This window comes from Scyliorhinus torazame, chromosome 21, assembly GCF_047496885.1.
Source record: "Scyliorhinus torazame isolate Kashiwa2021f chromosome 21, sScyTor2.1, whole genome shotgun sequence".
NCBI lineage: Eukaryota > Metazoa > Chordata > Chondrichthyes > Carcharhiniformes > Scyliorhinidae > Scyliorhinus > Scyliorhinus torazame.
This window is the reverse complement of record NC_092727.1, coordinates 103,367,546-103,387,306: the sequence shown is the minus strand read 5'-3', so window position 1 is coordinate 103,387,306 and position 19,761 is coordinate 103,367,546. Positions and strand designations below refer to the sequence as shown.

Sequence of the window (19,761 nt, the reverse complement as noted above, 5' to 3'; positions counted from 1 at the left end):
GACTAGATTGCCTGACAATAACCAGTGGTGGAGTCGTATAAGATGATTTCAGTTCAATAAGGTTGGAATAGAGACCCCTTGTTGCGACCTGTATCCAAGACAATAGCCGAGGAGAGAATTAGGTTGAGGCATGACACCTCCCACAGTTGAATTGCCTGCTGACATTCCCTTTCAAGTCTCCCAAATAAATAATACTTGGTAAGGTGATGGACCATTAATTCACACGAGTCGAGTTGCAGAAGAGAACAGTGGTTTTAATAAGCTAAGAAGTATGCCAGCCTGCTGCTGCTCCCGCACTGAGAGCTGGCCACAGGTCTGCCAATTATATACCTCCACCGAGGGGCGGAGCCACAGGCGGAGCCAACAGAAGCATCAACACAACAACAGTAAGTAACAGTGAATAAGAACAACAGTGAACATATATACAGTGGTGGATAACAGTAGGACGAATAACGGTAAATATATATACAGTAGCAATATGTGGTTCACCACATTCACCCCCACTTTAAAACAAAAGTCCAGCGGGGGTGAAGTGGACTCACAGGTTGAGTCTGACGGGAGTCTTGATCTTCCGCTGTGATCGCCTCAGCCCCGGCTGCGGTGTGGGCACGGGTGTCGGGACCTTCGACTCCGGAAGCGTGTCGTCTGCAGATTCATCGCGATGTGTCACGGAGAGGGAGACAGTATAGGGGCGGTGGTAACGGCCCCAGGGAGGGCTGCCGGTGCCAAGCCCCGCCACATTCGAGTGTTGGTGATAGGCGGTGTAGGGGTGGGCGTGTTGGTGATGGTTGCTGGGGAACCTGCGGGTGCCAAATCCCAGAGGGAGGCTGTGTCCTGCCGTCCGTCGTGGTCTGCCACGTATGCATACTGTGGGGTTGCATGGAGGAGCTGAACACTCTCGACCAGGGGGTCGGAGTTATGGCTCCTCAGATGCTTCCTGAGGAGGACAGGCCCTGGTGTTGTCAGCCAGGACGGAAGCGAGACTTCCTGGGGAAGACAAACAAACGTTCGTGAGGGGTCTCGTTAGTGGCGGTGCAGAGAAGCGATCGGATGGAATGGAGCCCATCGGGAAGGACCTCCTGCCAGCGGGAGACTGGGAAACTTCTAGACCGTAGGGCAAGGAGGTCGGGCCTTCCAGACCGTCGAATTCTCCCTCTCCACCTGCCCGTTTTCCCGGGGTTATAGCTGGTAGTCCTGCTTGAGACAATGCCCTTACTAAGCAGGAACTGATGCAGCTCATTGCTCATAAAAGAGGAGCCCCGATCACTGTGGATGTAGATGGGGAAACCGAACAAGATGAAGGTGCTGTGTAGGGCCTTGATGACAGTTGCCGAGGTCATGTCAGGGCATGGGATGGCAAAGGGAAAACGGGAGTGCTCGTCAACGATGTTGAGGAAGTACACGTTACGGTCAGGGGAGGGGCCCTTTGAAATTGACGCTGAGGCGTTCAAAGGGGCGGGAGGCCTTCACCAGGTGAGCCCTGTCTGGCCGATAGAAGTGCGGCTTGCACTCCGCGCAGACATGGCAGTCCCTGGTCATGGTCCTTACCTCCTTGGTTGAGTAGGGCAGGTTGCGGGCCTTGATGAAATGGAGAAGCCGGGTGACCCCCGGATGACAGAGGTCATTGTGGATGGCCTGAGGTCGGTCTTCTTGCGCGCTGGCGCATGTACCGCGGGACAGGGCATCTGGGGGCTCATTGAGCTTCCCAGGATGATACAAGATATCGTAGTTATAGGTGGAGAGTTCTATCCTCCACCTCAAGATCTTGTCGTTCTTGATCTTGCCCCGCTGTGTGTTATTGAACATGAAGGCAACCAACCGTTGGTCAGTGAGGAGAGTGAATCTCCTGCCGGCCAGGTAATGCCTCCAATGTCGCACAGCTTCCACAATGGCTTGAGCTTCCTTCTCGGCAGAGGAGTGTCGAATCTCGGAGGCATGGAGGGTACGGGAAAAGAAAGCCACGGGCCTTCTTGCCTGGTTGAGGGTAGCGGCCAGGGTAAAGTCTGACGCATCGCTCTCCACCTGAAATGGAATGGACTCGTCCACAGCGTGCATCATGGCCTTGGCAATGTCCGTCTTGATGTGGTCAAAGGCCAGGCGGGCCTCAGCCGTCAGGGGAAAAATGGTGGATTTAATAAGTGGGTGGACCTTGTCCGCATAATTGGGGACCTACTGGGCATAGTAGGAAAAGAACCCCAGGCATCTCATCAGGGCCTTGGGGCAGTGGGGGAGGGGAAGTTGCAGGAGGGGGTGCATGCGATCGGGGTCGGGCCCTAAGACTCCGTTTTCCACGACATAGCCAAGGATGGCTAGTCGGGTTGTGCAGAAAACGCATTTCTCCTTGTTATAGGTCAAATTAAAGAGTTGGGCAGTGTGGAGGAATTTCTGGAGATTAGCGTCGTGGTCCTGCTGATCGTGGCTGCAGATGGTGACATTATCCAAATACGGGAACGTGGCCCGCAGCCCGTACTGGTCAACCATTCGATCCATCGTTCGTTGGAAGCCCGAGACCCCATTGGTGACGCCGAAGGGGACCCTGAGGAAGTGGTAGAGGTGGCCGTCTGCCTTGAAGGCAGTGCAGTGGCGGTCCTCCAGGCAGATAGGGAGCTGGTGGTACGCGGACTTCAAGTCTACCGTGGAGAAGACTCGGTAGTGCGTAATCTGGTTGACCATGTCAGATATGCGGGGAAGAGGGTACGCATCGAGTTGCGTGTGCCGGTTGATCATCTGACTGTAGCCGACGATCATCCGGTTCTTCTCCCCGGTCCTGATGACCACCACTTGGGCTCTCCAGGGGCTGTTACTGGTCTCAATGATCCCTTCCCGCAAGAGTCGCTGGACCTCCGACCTGATAAAGGCCTTGTCCTGAGCACTGTATTGTCTGCTCCTGGTGGCGACGGGCTTACAGTCGGGGCTGAGGTTCACAAAGAGCGAGGGAGGGGCGACCTTAAGGGTTGCGAGGCTACAGACGGTGAGAGGGGGCAGGGGTCCACCGAACTTCAGGGTCAGGCTTCGGAGGTTACACTGGAAATCCAGTCCTAATAAGAGGGGAGCGCAGAGATGGGGGAGGACGTAAAGCTTAAAGTTGGCGTATTCGACGCCCTGTATCACAAGGTTTGCGACACAGTAGCCCCAGATCTGCACGGTATGTGATCCGGAAGCAAGGGAGATTGTTTGGGACATGGGGAAAATCCGGAGGGAGCAGCGCCTTACCGTATTTGGATGGAGGAAGCTATCCGTGCTCCCGGAGTCGAAGAGGCAGGACATCTCATGCCCATTGACCCGGACGGCCATCATAGAGTTCTTGAGGTGATGGGGCCGGGACTGGTCGAGTGTAACTGAGCCGAGCTGCGGATGACTGGTCCGGTCGGCGGTAGCGGGGTGGTCCCAAAATGGCGACATCCATGAGTCGCACGTGATGGGCGGCGTCGAAGATGGCGGCCAAGATGGCGGCCCCCCACGGGTCGCACGTGGTGGACATTGTTAAAGATGGCGGACAAAATGGCAGCCCCCACGGACTGCACGCGGTGGGTGATGCGTCAGAAGGGGGCGGTACCAGCAGGCACGATGCCACACTGCGGGATCTGTGAGCTTCAGGTCGGGCCTGGCAGGCTTTCGATTTGGGAACTTTAGGTCGGGCCAGGCAGATTTTGGCAAAATGCCCCTTCTTACCGCACTCTTTGCGGTCGCGTTCCGAGCTGTACAACGCTGCCTGGGGTGCTGGCCCTGGCCGCAGAAGTAGCAGAACGGCCACCTGGAGTTGGCGGGCAGCTGCGCGGCACAGGCGTGGACAGTTACAGTTCCTGGCGAGTACCCTCAGTTTTAATAAGCTAAGAAGTATGCCAGCCTGCTGCTGCTCCCGCACTGAGAACTGGCCACAGGTACGCCAATTATATACCTCCCCCGAGGGCCACAGGCGGAGCGAACAGAAGCATCAACACAACAACAGTAAGTAACAGTGAATAAGAACAACAGTGAACATATATACAGTGGTGGAAAACAGTAGGACGAATAACGAATAACGGTATATATATAGTAGCAATACGTGGTTCACCACATAAGGTACCAAAGGATAAGTGGTATCTGTTCATTTTTTTCTTCAGCAGGAGCCAATGCTCCCCATGTGTGTGGCTTGGATTAGTGTTAGGGTTAGGGTTATGTTAGGGTTAGGATTAGGGTTAGGGTTAGGAACTTGCAGGTGTTCAAGTGAAAAGAGGAGGGAGCAATATTGGAAGAGAAAGCCAACAGAAAGGTGGAACAAAAAGAAAATCAAAGTTAACTTTAAAATGCAGTTGTTCCTTTAATTGAAGACTGACCTTAGGCACCACAGTGACATGAAAGGTTTCCATTCTTGTTCAAATGTGACCAATTGATCAATGCTATGTAAGGTCTGTTGCCGTTTGCCCGGTTGTGTTAGTCTAGATTAGGGGAGGCAGTGACAAAGTGGTAATGCCACTTGATTTGTAATCCAGAGGCACAGGAAAATGCTCCGAGGACAAGGTTTCAAATCTCATCACAGCAGCTGGTGGAATTGAAATTCAATGTATAAACATCTGGATTTAAAAACTAGCCTCAGTGCTGGCGCCTCTGAAACCACTGTCAACTATCATAAAAACCCGTCTGATTCACTAATTCCCTTTAGCGAAAGAAATCTACCGTCCTTACCTGGTCTGGCCTACACGTGACACTAGATCCGCAGCAATATAGTTGACTCTTAACTGCCCTGCGAAATGGTCAACCACTCAGTGGACACAGCCCCTACAAAGCCTAAAATGAATGAACCCCCTAACAGTACTGCGGATGTACTTACACCACATTGGACTGAAGCGGTTCAAGAAGGTCGCTGGCCACACTTCTCACAGACAATTAGAAATGGTCAATAAATGCTGGTCTAGCCAGTGACGCCCATATCCCATGACGAATCCATTTTTAAAAAAGCATGTGCAAAAACAGTGGTACCTCATTGTCCATCTGTCACACACAATAATCAATTCCATTGTTTGCAGTCAATATTGAGCAGGATGTTTTTTTTAATTCTTTTGCAGGGTGCAGGCATTGCAGGTTAGGCCAACATTTGTTGGTCCATCCTTAATTGCCCTTGAGAAGGTGATGGTGAACCACCACAATGTGCTGTAGGCACACACAAGGTGCAGTTAGGGAGGGAGTTCCAGGGTTTTGACATAACGACGGTGAAGGAACAGTGATACAGTTCCAAGTCAGAGTGGCAAGTGGCTTGGAGGGGAACTTGCAGGTAGTGGGTGTTCCCGTGCATTGTGATAGCACCCAAGGCAACCTGTGTGATAGCACCCAAGACGAATTTCTAACCCTTCATGTTTATTTGTTTTCAATCATGGATTAGGATTTAAAACTTTACTGGAATCGTGCCCATAAATAAAATGTAATTCAAATCCATCTCTGTGCACATAGGAATCCACACTGAGCGAAGATTCCAGTCCGCGAAGTGGAAGTCCCAGAACTCTAAGTAGTTCAGCTACTGAATCACGAGCGACACCAACTTTGTCTCTGTCCTCTGATGAAGTAAGTGTTCTTAATTTGGATGATCCGCTATTTTGTGTTTTATTTTTATGCTTCTTTTTCTCAATTGTTGGTTGTTTTTTCTCCTCCTCTACGAGTTATGGTTCCTTGGTCATCCTTCAGTTCTGCATTTACAGGAGCTACTGAGCCCAAGCATTCAAGCACTGGTGGGCGGGATTCTCCCATCCGGCGGCAGAGTGTCCACGCTGCCGTAAACGCTGTTGCGTTTTACGACGGCGTGAACGGGCCGCTGCCAGGAGTAATTCTGGCCCCCATAGGGGTTTGTGCCGCTCCAGCTGCCGATCCCGGTGAGAACTGTGCGCCGCGGGAACCGCGCATGCGCAGTGGCCTCCTTCAATGCACCGGCCCCAACGCAACATGGCGCAGGACTACAGGGGCCGCCGCGTAGGAATGGAGGCCCCCAGCCACAGAGGCCGGCCCGTCGATCGGTGGCCCCCCTGGGGTTGGACCTCCCCAACCCCCCCCCCCCCCACAGGCAGCCACCCGACCCTTCAACGCCAAGGTCCCGCCGGCTCAGAGCAGGTTAGGACTGCGGCAGCGGGACTCGGTTCTTTTCTTATGGCCGTTCGGCCCATCTGGGCCGGAGAATCGGCAGGCCAGCCACGTAGAGCGGCCCACGACCGGCGCCGTGCCAACCACGCCGGCGCCGATTCGCCACTCTGCGGAGAATCGCGTGCTGGCATCGGGACGGCGTGGCCCCGGTCATGGGGATTCTCCGGCCTGGTCCAGGGCTGGGAGAACTCTGTCCCATATCAATTGGGAAACCTAGGGCTTCCCACCGACGGTCTCGTCGATGTTTATGGGGTTTTGCTTGCCCGCACGGGGAGGGAGGGGTTGCCATCGGTGTGACTGGAAGATCCCACCGGTGGCAAGGGCTGGAAGATTTCAGCCCTGGTATTGAGTGTTGGCAACTACTCAACAATTGAGGGTCATTTCAGTCAAGCTTAATTCTTACTTCAGCTCAATTGCAAAGACAGAGTGAATATGATTTTCCCTCTCAGCTGGGGGAAACAGGGTCGCGATTGTTTCCTGGTCCTAAACCTGCCTCTGAGATAAGACAATCACTCATGACGATTTTCATGGAGGCGGCCCCTTCATTTGTTAGGAGACGAGCTCAGTGTCAAATTAAGGATGGTGGGTGGGCTCGCAAGGCTGAAGAGTCAGTCAGAGGTCTTCTAATTTGAAAGGAGCTGCATAGAGTGGAAGTAAGCTCTTCAAGATGGAGTCATTGCCTCTATAAAATTTTTTTGACGTATAAGCTAAAAATGGATCTTGCAGTCAGGCCACCACTGTTGGGGGGTGGGGGGAGAGAGTGGGGAGTGAGGAAATGGAAAAGGAACCCTTCTATAAGGAACACAGGAAACCAGAGTGGGCCTCTAGACCTGCCTGGAGTACTAGGCCTCTGTCTTGCTGTCAGGAGGCCGTTGGAGTGCATTGGGTTCACAACTGTGTTAATAAGTGAATTGTAGACCATGATGTATCGATGACATCTAAAGTCATGTGTTAGATATTCGGGAGAGAGGATGGAACAGTCTGTACTCATGAAATGAAAATTGCTTATTGTCACGAGTAGGCTTCAATGAAGTTACTGTGAAAAGCCCCTAGTCGCCACATTCCGGCACCTGTTCGGGGAGGCTGGTACGGGAATTGAACCGTGCTGCTGGCCTGCCTTGGTCTGCTTTAAAAGCCAGCAATTTAGCCCAGTGTGCTAAACCATTCCACTTCCAAAACCCTAAGTTGTATGCAGTGTTAATAAACCACTTTGAAACCAGTACTAGAGTAAGACTACAGTCTCTAGATAAGATATGCCGTGCATACCGGAAGCCAGCAACCCTGCCACCAGTATATGAAACATGGTAGTGGCGGTGATGACACCAATCTAATCAAGTGGCATTGACGGGAGCACAGGAAGAAAGTGCAGGAAAATCTGGTACACGGAATAATCTACAAATTTATCAAAGAAAGAGACAAACTAGAAATTGCTAACGATGTCTATACCAGGTGAGTTTTTACTGACCCCACCCCTCCAGTTCAAAGGTCTTGGGGGCCCGTAGAGAGGCCAGAAATGGGAGTTATGGGAGAAACACTTCCTCCAATATCAAGCAGCACTGTGCTTTCATACTAAATAGTAGAAGCAACAGGTGAGTTCATTCATTTCTGCCATGCGACTGGTCACTGACGATGTACTCTTTAAGAGAGGAGGGCCGGGATTTTCCGGCCATTCGCTGGCGGCGAGATTCTCTGCTCCCACTGGCAGCACACTCCACCCCACCCCCTCCCCCACCCCGTGGGTTTCGCGGCAGCATGGTGTGGCTTAAATGGAAAATCTGATTGACACCGGTGGGAGCAAAGAATCCTGCCACCATCTGTCATAATATACACCAGTATATCATGGTGCAGCCACACACTGATGGACACACAGTGGGGCCAATCAACACACACAACACCGCAGCCAATCACCAGTGAGAGCACACGCACCATAAAGACGGGGGGGCATTAGAGTTCCCGCTCATTCGAGTTGTAGCCAGCAAGGAGGACAGAGCTCACAGCCTGCAACACAGACATTCACCATGTGCTGAGTGCATCGACTGGTTAGGACAAGGCAAAGGTCTTTAGTTAAAGTTAGTATCGTATTAGCCAACAGTCTAAGTCAGTTTAAACAGTTAGTGATTCAATAAAATAGTGTTGCACTATTTCAAGTGTTGGTGACCTGTATGTGATCCAGTGCACCCAACACATCATGATACCAGGAGTGGTGGGATACTAGCACTGCTTAGACCTGCCTGCAAGTGATCTGCCTTCTACCAGCATTCTGTCATCCTGTGACATGGACAACATCAGCCCGCCACCGCCGCTCCGCATCACCGGCAACCTCGGGGCCAACTGGAAGATTTTCAAACAGCGCCTCCAGCTCTTCCTTGGAGCCACGGATAGGGAGGGCATCTCGGACACCAGAACGATTGCTCTTCTCCTCTCCACAGCCGGGGACCATGCCATCCACATTTTCAACTCTCTCACCTTTGCAGATGATGAAGACAAGACGAAGTTCAAGACGGTCCTCCTGAAGTTTGACACTCAGTACAGCGTAGAGGTGAATGAAAGTTTCGAACGCTATGTGTTCCAGCAGCATTTGCAGGGTAAGGGTGAACCTTTCCAATCCTTTCTTACACACCTCCGCATCCTTGCACAATCTTGCAGCTACGGGCCCACCTCCGACTCCATGATACGCGAGCAGATCGTTTTCAGTGTTCAGTCGGACCCCCTACGTCAGCAGCTCCTCAAAGTAAAGCAACTCACCCTAGCGACCGCCATCGAGACCTGTGTCTTACATGAAAACGCCACGAGTCGGTATTCCCATATACAAGCGGCTGAAACGGCGCGGCAAGGTCCCCATGAGGCGGAACGGGTCCAAGTGATTGAGCACCTCCAGGGCCTCAGCCTGGATGAGGGTGGCCATTTTGCGCGCTTTTCGCGGACTCCCGCGCATGTACGCACCAGACGAGGGGACGGCGACATTGACGAACATAATGCGCAGGTGTGCACCATGCACGACCGCACCGCACATGCGCAGTGGCGCAGCGAACGTGCTGACGTCACGACGTGCGGCAACTGTGGCTCCGCCCATTTAAAGTGGCAATGCCCCGCAAAATCTCGACAATGTCTTCGATGTGGAAGACTTGGCCACTATGCTGCCTGCTGTCGAGCAGCTCAGCCTGCCAACTCATATCGTTTCAGCCAGCCTCGCAGGAATGTTCGGGCAATTCAATCCACGGTCACCGAGTCCGATGCGGACCTCCCACACAGCAGTGACACCGAGGACCCGAAGGCGCCTTTTCGGTCGGTGTCATAACGAAAAACAGGCTGTCCCCGAAGCAAAGACACCAGCCGCTGTTGGTATACAGCATCGATCCAGACGATGAGTGGTGTGCCACCCTGACGGTCAACCAGAATTAATTTCCCACCTCAAAGACTTAATTTGTGAACTTTGTGGACTTATGGACTTTCTGATTTGTTCTGTTCTTCCGTTTAATCGTTCAAGTGGTTTGTATATAGTATTCATCTCGTTATTCTTGTGACACACAGTTTTTCTGCACCAGGCACCTTCCCATGTAAATAGCTTAGTTTTTATGTACATAGTCCTGTAAATATTTTGCACACACATAGTCAGGAACATTCACCACACTATTTATTGCCACGCAGGTACATTTTTTATAAAAGGGGGGATGTCATAATATCATGATGCAGACACACACTGATGGACACACAGTGGGACCAATCAACACACACAACACCGCAGCCAATCACCAGTGAGAGCACATGCACTATAAAGACAGGGGGCATCAGAGTTCCCGCTCATTCGAGTTGCAGCTAGCTAGGAGGACAGAGCTCACAGCCTGCAACACAGACATTCACATTGTGCTGAGTGCATTGACTGGTTAGGACAAGGCAAAGGTCTTTAGTTAAAGCTAGTATCGTATTAACCCACAGTCTAAGTAAGTTTAAACAGGTAATGATTCAATAAAATAGTGTTGCACTATTTCAAGTGTTGGTGACCTGTATGTGATCCAGAACACCCAACACACCACCATCGAATGGCACGCTGCCTCCTGCTGCAGAGAAACACACGGCTGGGAGACCAGAGAATCCTGCAGAGGGTTGAAAAGGCCTCTGCAGACTTCAACATAATCCTCAAAGTCTTCGACGTGTATTTTAGCTTGTGATAGAGCAAGCTCATTTTAAATAAAGTTCCCAAAGACCAGTGCAACCAGTTGAAATGTTTCTTACTGGCCTATATTGCCTAGCTAGCTCTTGTGGACATGTTGCATTGAAGGAGCTTATTCGTGACCACATTTTCATCAACGTCATTGATAAAAGACAATCTCACTCTGGATCAAGCAGTTCAATATGTGAGGTAGGCCAAATGTAGAAAGGTTAGTCGGGCTATAATCCTTCGCAACACCGAGGCGCTAAATGATGGCGTTAACTGGTTAGGCCCAAGGACAACAGTCCCACCCACTCAAAGTCCGCGGAAATGGTCAAACGGGCAGGAACCACCACAGCAGTCATTTTGAGATGATTATGTTGTGGTTCAAAGAAACAATGTAGATGCCAAGCTTGCCCAACAGGGGAAGCAGAGTGCTTTCAGTGCGATTCAACCGGAAAAAAACGATGTGCAGTTTTGGTATAATTTCCCGGGATGTTTCTCAGTGTCTGTGGTGCCAATAAACGGCCCACAATTCAATGGCACTTGGCCGCTTTTTTGGCTTTACAGCAGGGAAGGCGGCCCACAAATCGGGACACCATTTTGGAAGACTGCACCGATCTTCCACCCGTCCCCCCCCTAACAGACCCGCCCCATTTACAATTTACAATCCCCCCAACCTTAGGGAGCCCCCCCCCCCCCAGGCCTGATCCCTGGCAGTGCCAACCTGGACACCCTGACAATGCCAGCCTGGCACCCTGATAGTGCCACCATGGCACACTGGCCAGGGTGGCACTGCCAGGGTGTCAGGCTGGCAGCACCGGATGCCAGAGGGAGTGCCAGTGTGCTACCCTGTCCTGTCCCGACCACCTGGGGGGGCCTTAAATGGCCTGGGAGACTCCCCCAGGTGCCATTATCACAAATATGGACCAGTACTAGATGGCACAGTTGCTAGGCCTCAGGTGTCAGAAGAATCCGGCGAGCACATATTTCAATTAGCCCAATGGCTCATTTAAATAAAAACAGAAAGTACTGGACAATCTCAGCAGTCAGACACCATCTGTGGAGAGAAAAGGGAGCCAATGTTTTGAGTCTGGATGACTCGCTGTCATTTAAATATGCTGATCTGGATCACCCCCAGTGAGGGTAAGATCCAGATCGCGATGTCTCACGAGACTCCGTTAAATCTCATGCGACGTTTCGAGCGTCACGAATCTTGAGAGAGGTCTCGCGCGGGATTCAGTGGCCTCGTCCCGACACTAAGTTGAGGAATATCGTCCTTGATATTTCAAGTGCTTCTGCAAAGTCCAAGTACTTTAATAGAGGAGGAAGAGATTATGAGAAACACTCCATCCAAGAAACTGGAAATAATGACAGACGTGGAATTACAAAGTTTCTTGGGGAAGTAAATGGACTCAGGACTCTCGGTCAGTTATAGTGCAAGTTAAAGGCTTTGATGCCAACTTTAAATATGACATAAAACTGGCATTAGCATACTCACTGACCATCCGGACTGGCTTCAATCAATACACCTCCATCCATCAGGTATTAAATTGCAAGGTTTAGGTGGCACAAACTTTCCAATAATGTTTAGCTAAATGCCCGTCTTTGCTACAAGGAGTGACAGATTATTGATTCCCTCTATGTTGTTCACAATCAACACACATCCTTATTGGGTGGAGATGTTGGCGTCCTACTGGGTATTCTGGAAAAACCTGCATTTGGACAACTGGATGCCTTTCATGGAAGAATATCCAAAGTTCAATGTAAAACCTGTGTGGGTTTTCAGTTTTTCGCAGCTGGGAAGGTTTATTCATTGAGCAGCAATTTCATTTTCATCACAGAGGCATCATCCACTAAAACCGGGGCATATGTTGAGGTTATGGATCCCCCAGTTCTTTACGAAGCTAGGCCAGTGATGATAAATACAGAAGGCACTGCAGAAGACAATGGCTATCCACAGGAAGACCCTCTCACCCTGGATTGGCTCTTTCGTGAATCAAGTAATGAGGAAAAGAACATTGTAGCATCGAGAGATTATTGGAAGGTGAGGTCCAATGGATTGGTATATTATTCCAATCTACAGCTGGACTATATGACGTCGCTGTTGTCTTTTTTCTGAGGAGTCAGCTGTGTTTAGTGTGGCATGGCTGCTATATTCAGATCTTCGCACCATAGAACCCATCAATGCAATGCATTGTCTACTGCTGGATAGCCATGAAGAGTTGTCAAGAGAGAACAATATGCTTGACTCCATGCTGGAGTCCATAGAGGATCTCACGGCCAGAGAATTGGTAGCACCTAATGTCTTGGGTGAAAGTAAGTTGAAGCCCACACTTCAGCCCCAGCTGAAAACCCTCTTCCCTCTCGAGCCTTCCTTCACAGCAGAAGCCGAGGCAGAATCTTCAGAACGTCCGCAGCTTCAGAATCGTGAGGAGGAACTTCATCTTCCTATCATCACATTGTTTGAAACATTGATTGCCTTATTTTCTTACCCTCAAAACTTTTCCCATTGCCCACGGTGGAACAGCTTCACACAGAGAAAGGTCCACTGTGTCGGGGCCACGTTTCTCAAGACCTGCACCTGCGCCGATCTCGTTTTCTGTCCAATGCTGGATTCGCCACTGCCCCCCGCCGGTAGCGGAGTTCCCGGTGTGGCAGAGAATCCAGCCCACGATCACAGATTTTCACATCATACATCACTAAGTAACGGCATTGTCTTATATATACTGGTTTATAACTTGGTTCGCAAGGTACTTTCTTCAAATAGCCATGCTTTGCGCTCAGGGGGGATTTAGGTATGCTGGGTGGATAGCGGGAGAGGGCAAAATCAAAATTTGGACCGGACGCAAACCATTTAGCGATTTACCCATTCCGCTCCCGATGGCGAGTTCAGGATCATGCTCACAAATGACAAGGATATCATTAACCTCATTTGCATCATTTCAGTCTCATTAACGAGATTGAAGTCAAATGTAGCAGCTACCCAGGAATTACCCGACTCCCGAGCGGAGCGTCACACAATGGCTACTGAGGGAGAGTGAGGAGATTGGGGGGAAGGTTTGCGGGGTGGGGAGGAGGGAAGGGTCAGGTGTCGGGACCTGTCAGGGGGGTTGGGCTTGGTCAGGTGACTGAAGGGTTCCAGTTTGGAGGTCACCTCTGTGCCAGTGTGAGGGACTTTGCATCTGTGAGGCCTTCAAGCAACTTTAAATATTATGGAGACCCATAACAGGGTCAACTACAGCTGTCCTACCAAACTCTTCCAGGACAGAACCCTGCTGTGGCGTCTATCCTGAAATTCAATTTCACTCCCTTTGACTATGAGCAGCCTCTAGTTTCATAGCTGCAGGCTATTTCAAATGACACTTTAGCCTTGTTAATTGTGATGGCATTTCACACTCCTCAACTCTCAAGTGCCTACTCGACGGCACATGTGCCATACCTCAGAGAATGATTGGTGCACTGTATGTCCAGCAAACTCTCCATTGTAACGAGAGATTAGGACACCATTTAAATATGGTGTTCTGATCTCCGAGACCCCTGAAAGAATCCCTGACCTCCCCCCAAGCCCGAGCGCAATATGGTAGTGTACCTGGACCCCACTGCAACCCTCTATCACCCACACTGGCAACCCTGGCCCGATCATGCACGTGCAAAAAATGCCAGCTTGCTGTGCGCTGCTCCGGCGCCGAAAGGCGGCCCTGCATGGCATGCGAATCTCCGCGGTGGCGCGGAGCAACATGTCGGGGACCTTACAGCGGGCCGTACAGAAGGAGGTAGGCCCCCTCCAGATCGCGGCCGCCGCCAATCGGAAGCCCCCGATCGCAGGCCTGGACCCCGTGGTGGCCCCACCCTCCCCCCGGAGTCAGATCCCCCGCTCCCCCACCAGGACGTCCACCGCGGCCGCGGGTCCGACCTTCCGCCGGGTGGTACCAGGTTGGAACCACGCCAGCGGGATTCGGCGGGAGTTTGGACCTTTACCGTGGTCCAGGGAACTTTGGAATATTATAACCAATGGATCCATTATCTCCACTGCCACTTCCCTGAGCACCCTAGGATGTAGGTAATCTGGCCTGGGGGACTTCAATCCCAATACTTTTTTGAGTACTGTTTCCCTATTGATGTTGATTGTTCTAAGTTCCACTCTTTCTATTACCTCTGAATTGCCCGTTCCTATCGGAATGGTTCTAGTGTCCTCCACCATTAAAACTGAGGCAAAATATTGGTTTAGCATCTCTGCCATTTCTGTGTTCCCACTATTAACTCTCCAGTTTCATCTTTCAAGAGACCATCATTCACCTTAGCGACTCTCTTCCTTTTTATGTACTTATAGAAGCTTTTGATATCCTTTTTGATATTTTGCACTAGTTTTCTTTCATAATTTACCTCAGCTCTTTTTATTACTTTTTTTAGTAACCCTTTGTTTAGGTTTGAAAGTTCCCCAATCTTCCAGCCTGCCACTGGCCTTTGCAACATGGTATATCTTAATTTTTGTTGTATATTGTCCTTGACCTTCTTGTTTAGCCATGGATGTTTTTACCCCTCTTACCATCTGGAATGATGGTACCCAATTGGTTAGATCGGGCCAATGATATGTGAGCATTTTGAACAGATTTTATTAATTTATGGCAGAACTGACCCATTTATTCTGCAAATAGATATACGTAAGCAATAACTGTGCAATCCAGATTATTTGGATTGTTAATCTCAAACCTATCAACATGTACATTCCTAAGCAGGATAGCTTTGCATCAGTATTGGTGCTATGAACTTGTACCACTTTGCATTTTGAATGGGATGAATGATGTTTAAGACACTTGTGAGACAGATCGTTGGATCCCACACATTGGAATGAAGCTCAGAGAGACGGTAATTATCCCACGTCCTTGGCCAAGGTCATGATGGGCACTGCAGAGGATTTAATTTATTATTAATTAACAGTTTGTTTGTAATTTGGAGATGCAACACCTTGTTTCTGGTAATGTTTTTCCAGAATAGGTAGGCACTGTGGTGTTCGCCACTTATTAGTCAGTACAAACTGGTCAAAGGCCATAAATCTAACGAGGATTCAAATGCCAGGGTGAAGTCATTCTGGACTCAACCTTCTCCCCACCTAATTATTGCATATCTTGCAGCAACTTCATGTTGGCGTAGGAAGAATATTTTGTACTAATTTCTTTAATTCATCGGTCTTGTGGGTGGCACAGTGGCACAGTGGTTAGCACTGCTGCCTCACAGCGCTGAGAACCCATATTCAACCCCGTCCTGGGTCACTGTCTGTATGGAGTTTGCACATTCTCCCCGTGTCTGTGTGGGTCTTGTCATGATATGCAGGCACACACACACACACACACGCACATAATGATATACAGACAAGCAGCTAATGGACACAGAGAACAGGACATGACCAATAAGCAGGCAGGACACTCAGGGGTAGGATATGACTATAAAAGACACGAGGCACTCACACTCTGCCTCTTTCCACTGATGAACATCTAGAGAGTCAGTCAAGGATGTTGTTACAATCTCACACCTCCACCACGTGGCTAAGAGCTAGTCTGGTTCAGTCAGACAGAGTAACCACACTTAAGTTAGCAGAGAGTCGAACTTATGGAGAACTGTGCTACCTGTGCTATTAGTTCAATCAACCTGATTGAACTAACTTCAAGGTCTGGAGTATCTTTCTGATCTAAGCTGCATCCAGTTGCAGCCAGTGTTAGACCAGTGTACCTAATACGACAGGTCTCACCCCAAAAGATGTGCAGGATAGGTGGATTGGCCACGCTATATTGCCCCTAAATTGGAAAAGAAAAGATTTGGGCACGCTAAAAAAAAAAATTATAATTCATTGGGATTGTTTGCATATCATTTGACCAAATATGGATGAGAACATACCAGAGGAAAAAGAGGTTGTGAACTGTAGTGTCATTCTTCAACTTTATCATTTAAAGATTTTAAAAATAAGGATGATGAGTACTGTTGCCTTTCTGTTTTGGGTCCCATTTATTATCATCATTCAAAATAAAATCAGGTTACCTCAGTCCAATTGCAACTATTTAAGTTGCAGACTATTTGCATAATCCTATCATGTTCCATAATACGACATCCATTGAATTGTGTAAAAAACATATTACACCAGCATTTCAGAATTGATTCTATTTTAAAATATACACGCCTTAAAAACAGAGCTGGAATAACAAACTCATTAGATATTTGTATTGACAGATACTTTTGTAGTTCGCTTTTGTATGCCATTCAACACCCGAGCAACATAGTTTTAAAGTTCCTTTGTCCTCAACAAATGTCTTTACCAGATTGTAATATCTAGTAATTGTGTCCCATTTGTTTTATCCACCAGTTTCTTGATGAAGGGCAGCCCTATTGCCTTGTTTCAACTTGGACAACTCAGCAAGTCTGCCAGTGGCTAATTGGGTTGAACATGGATCACTGCGTATCAGAATTCACTGCTGGCAATATTGATGGAGAACAATTATTACACTTGGATGGAAGTAAACTGAAGGCAAGTTAGGGGAAGTAAAGATGAAAGTGTTTTTTATTTGCAACAAGGATGATTTGCAATGTAGTTGTGATCTGCATATGTATGGTCTTCTGCTCAGTTCCCAGCATTTCGTGATTTTGCTCTTTCCACGTCAGTGGCTCATAGAAGCTTTCCATTTTCAACTTCACTGAACAACATGCTAGGAAAAGAAATGTATGATATGGTTTCCTGTTGCCTACTTCAGGTATGCTGAAAGGAAACACAAGTCCTCTTCCCAAAGGATTCTCCGCCTACAAGAAGCCAATTGCTCTCAGGTTCTAGCTCTTCTGCCATTATTACCGAACATTCCCTGGTTCCACCATTGGATGTGACTCATAACTCTAAGCATGGGACCTTTACTTGGGTCTGGGGTAACTTTAAAAAGGGCAGCAACGACCACCCCAACATCTCAAACGACCCCACTATGCTATTAGTAATGACAATGCATAAAATTTCAAGTTAACTTGTACTTTGATGAGTCACGAGACACTACTAAGCAGGGTGATAATTCCACAGGCATAAATATTACAATTTAGAAGAGTTGAACATCTTGTGACAGTTTTTAGTTTCATACATGTGGGATATTAGACACAATGCCTAATCCGTTCAACATAGTGAAGAAATATTTAAGACAGCCAATGTTAGAAGCGACAAAGAGAATATTTTAGGTATATAGAATGAAAGAAAATATCTATTTTTTTCTGATCATAGTTGAATCAATGGTACATCAACCTCAGTGAGTACCTTCACGGTGGGGCACAAAGAGAATCTCATATCTTTCTTTACCTGATGAAAATTACATTTATCTTTAGACCCAGTACAGTGTATGGCTGTTTCTCAAACAACTCAAGGATAATAGTTGGCATTGAGGAGGCTTCAAAGTTGGAACAAAATTGTCATAGATGGTGAGAACACAGCTCACTTATATAAAGCCATTTAAGCACTGAGATACTGCAATCTAATTTCACATATGATCTAAAGAAAACTACAGTTACCTCTTTTTTCAATAAAAGTAGTACCTGTAAAAGTTCTGGACCTAGATACAGAGTCGGTTATGGAGGGACACAGCAGTTCTGTGAGAAACTCTGATGGCCTGACTGTCTGTGGGTTTTATAACACCTGGGGGATCATCAGCGTTCAAGCAAAATAAATGGCAACAAAAATGTGAGAAAAAACATGAACAACTCCCCGCTCTGACCTAGAAACCTTCCCCCCCCACTGAGCACTAAGTGGTAGATTGCACAAATGTTTAGCACTTGAGCTGACCCAACCTCGCCCTGACCCCCAATCCATTTTCCTGGGTTGGCTTTAATGTCATATGCAGGGAGAGTTTCCTCCTATTCAATGAGCCTCAATATGTGCCACAAGATTTTCCTCAGTGGCAATGGTAATGGAGGGGAGCAAGGGAACTCTGTCAGAAATCCTGATAGCTTACCTTCTGTCCATTCCTCTACAGAGCTGAGGTCTGTTCTGCAGCGGATCGGATAGAAGGACAGGCTATCATGATTTCTGACAGAGTTGCCCTGATCCCATCCATCACAATTGCAACTGAGGAAAATCTTGTAGTACATCATGAGGCTCATTGAATAGGAGGGTTATATCAACCTGGATAGAAGATTTGCGTTGTGGTTAATGGTGGAGGATGGCAGATAGTGATGTTCCCCAAGGATCAATACTGGGACTACTTAGTGTCCAGGAATGTGCAGGTTAAGTTATGGGTTGACAAGGATAGGGCAGGGTGGACGTGGGAATGGACAAGGGTATAGTGCTCTATCGAAGGGTCAGTGCAGATGCGATGGGTCAAATGGCCTCCTTCTGCACTGCAGGGATTCTATGAGAGAAACAACCCTGTCTCTGTCTCAAATGGGCAATCTCTGTTTGTTAAACAGTGGCCCCTAATTCTGGATTCTCAATCAAGCGGAAGCATTCTTTCCACATCCACCCTGTCAAGCCCCCTCAGGACCTTATCCATTTCAATCAAGCCACCTGTTACCCGTCAAAACTCCAGCAATGCAAGCCTAGCCTGTCCAATCTTTCCTCATAAGGCTCATCCATTCCTGGTATTAGTCTAGAATAGAAAAGCATTAGTGATGGGAGACTCAGTGTTTAGGGGAGTGGATAGGAGATTCTGTGGTCGCGAACGAGACTCCTGGAAGGTATGTTGCTTCCCGGGTGCCAGGGCCAGGGATGTCTCGGATCGAGTCTACAGGATTCTTAAGTGGAGGGGGAGCAAGCAGAAGTCGTGGTGCACATAGGCACCAACGACATAGCTAAGAAAAGGGATGAGGGTCTAAAAAGTGATTTTAGGGAGTTAGGTTGGAAGCTAAAGAGCAGGACAAGCAGAGTAGTGATCTCAGGATCGCTACCGGTGCCACATGCAAGTGAGGCAAGGAACAGAGAGCGAGTGCAGCTGAACATGTGGCTACAGGGCTGGCGCAGGAGGGAAGGCTTCAGATATGTGGATCATTGGGATATCTTCTGAAGAAGGTGGGACCTGTACATGAAGGACGGATTGCACCTAAACTGGAGGGGCACCAATATCCTGGGTGGGAGGTTTGCTAGAGCTCTTCGGGAGGGTTTAAACTAGTTTGGCAGGGGGATGGGAACTAGAGCTATGGATCAGAGGATAGGGTAGCTGTTGAACAGGCAGAAATAGTATGCAGCAAGTCTGTGAGGAAGCTTAGACAGTTGATAGGGCAAAGTTGCACTCAGTGGAATGTGTTAAAGTGTGTCTGTTTCATTGAAAGGAGTGTTAGGAATAAGGGAGATGAACTTAGAGCATGGATCAGTACTTGGAACTACGATGTTGTGGCCATTACGGAGACATGGATTTCACAGGGGCATGAATGGTTGTAAGATGTTCCGGAGTTTAGATGTCTTCAGAAGAATAGAGAGGGAGATAAAAGAGGAAGGGGAGTGGCACTGTTAATTAGGGAGTGCGCCACACCTGCAGAAAAGGGGGTAG

The 19,761-nt window shown here is 48.8% G+C and overlaps 1 protein-coding gene across 1 annotated transcript in view; it reads left to right on the top strand.

Moving 5' to 3' along the window:
- The window catches only part of LOC140398454 (sterile alpha motif domain-containing protein 14-like), a 495,360-nt gene that overhangs the window by 462,052 nt on the left and 13,547 nt on the right, over positions 1 to 19,761 (top strand). The window contains exons 8-9 of the mRNA XM_072487148.1: positions 5,428 to 5,538; positions 16,617 to 16,778. Coding sequence (XP_072343249.1) covers positions 5,428 to 5,538; positions 16,617 to 16,778 — 273 coding nt within the window. The remainder of the gene's footprint in view (positions 1 to 5,427; positions 5,539 to 16,616; positions 16,779 to 19,761) is intronic.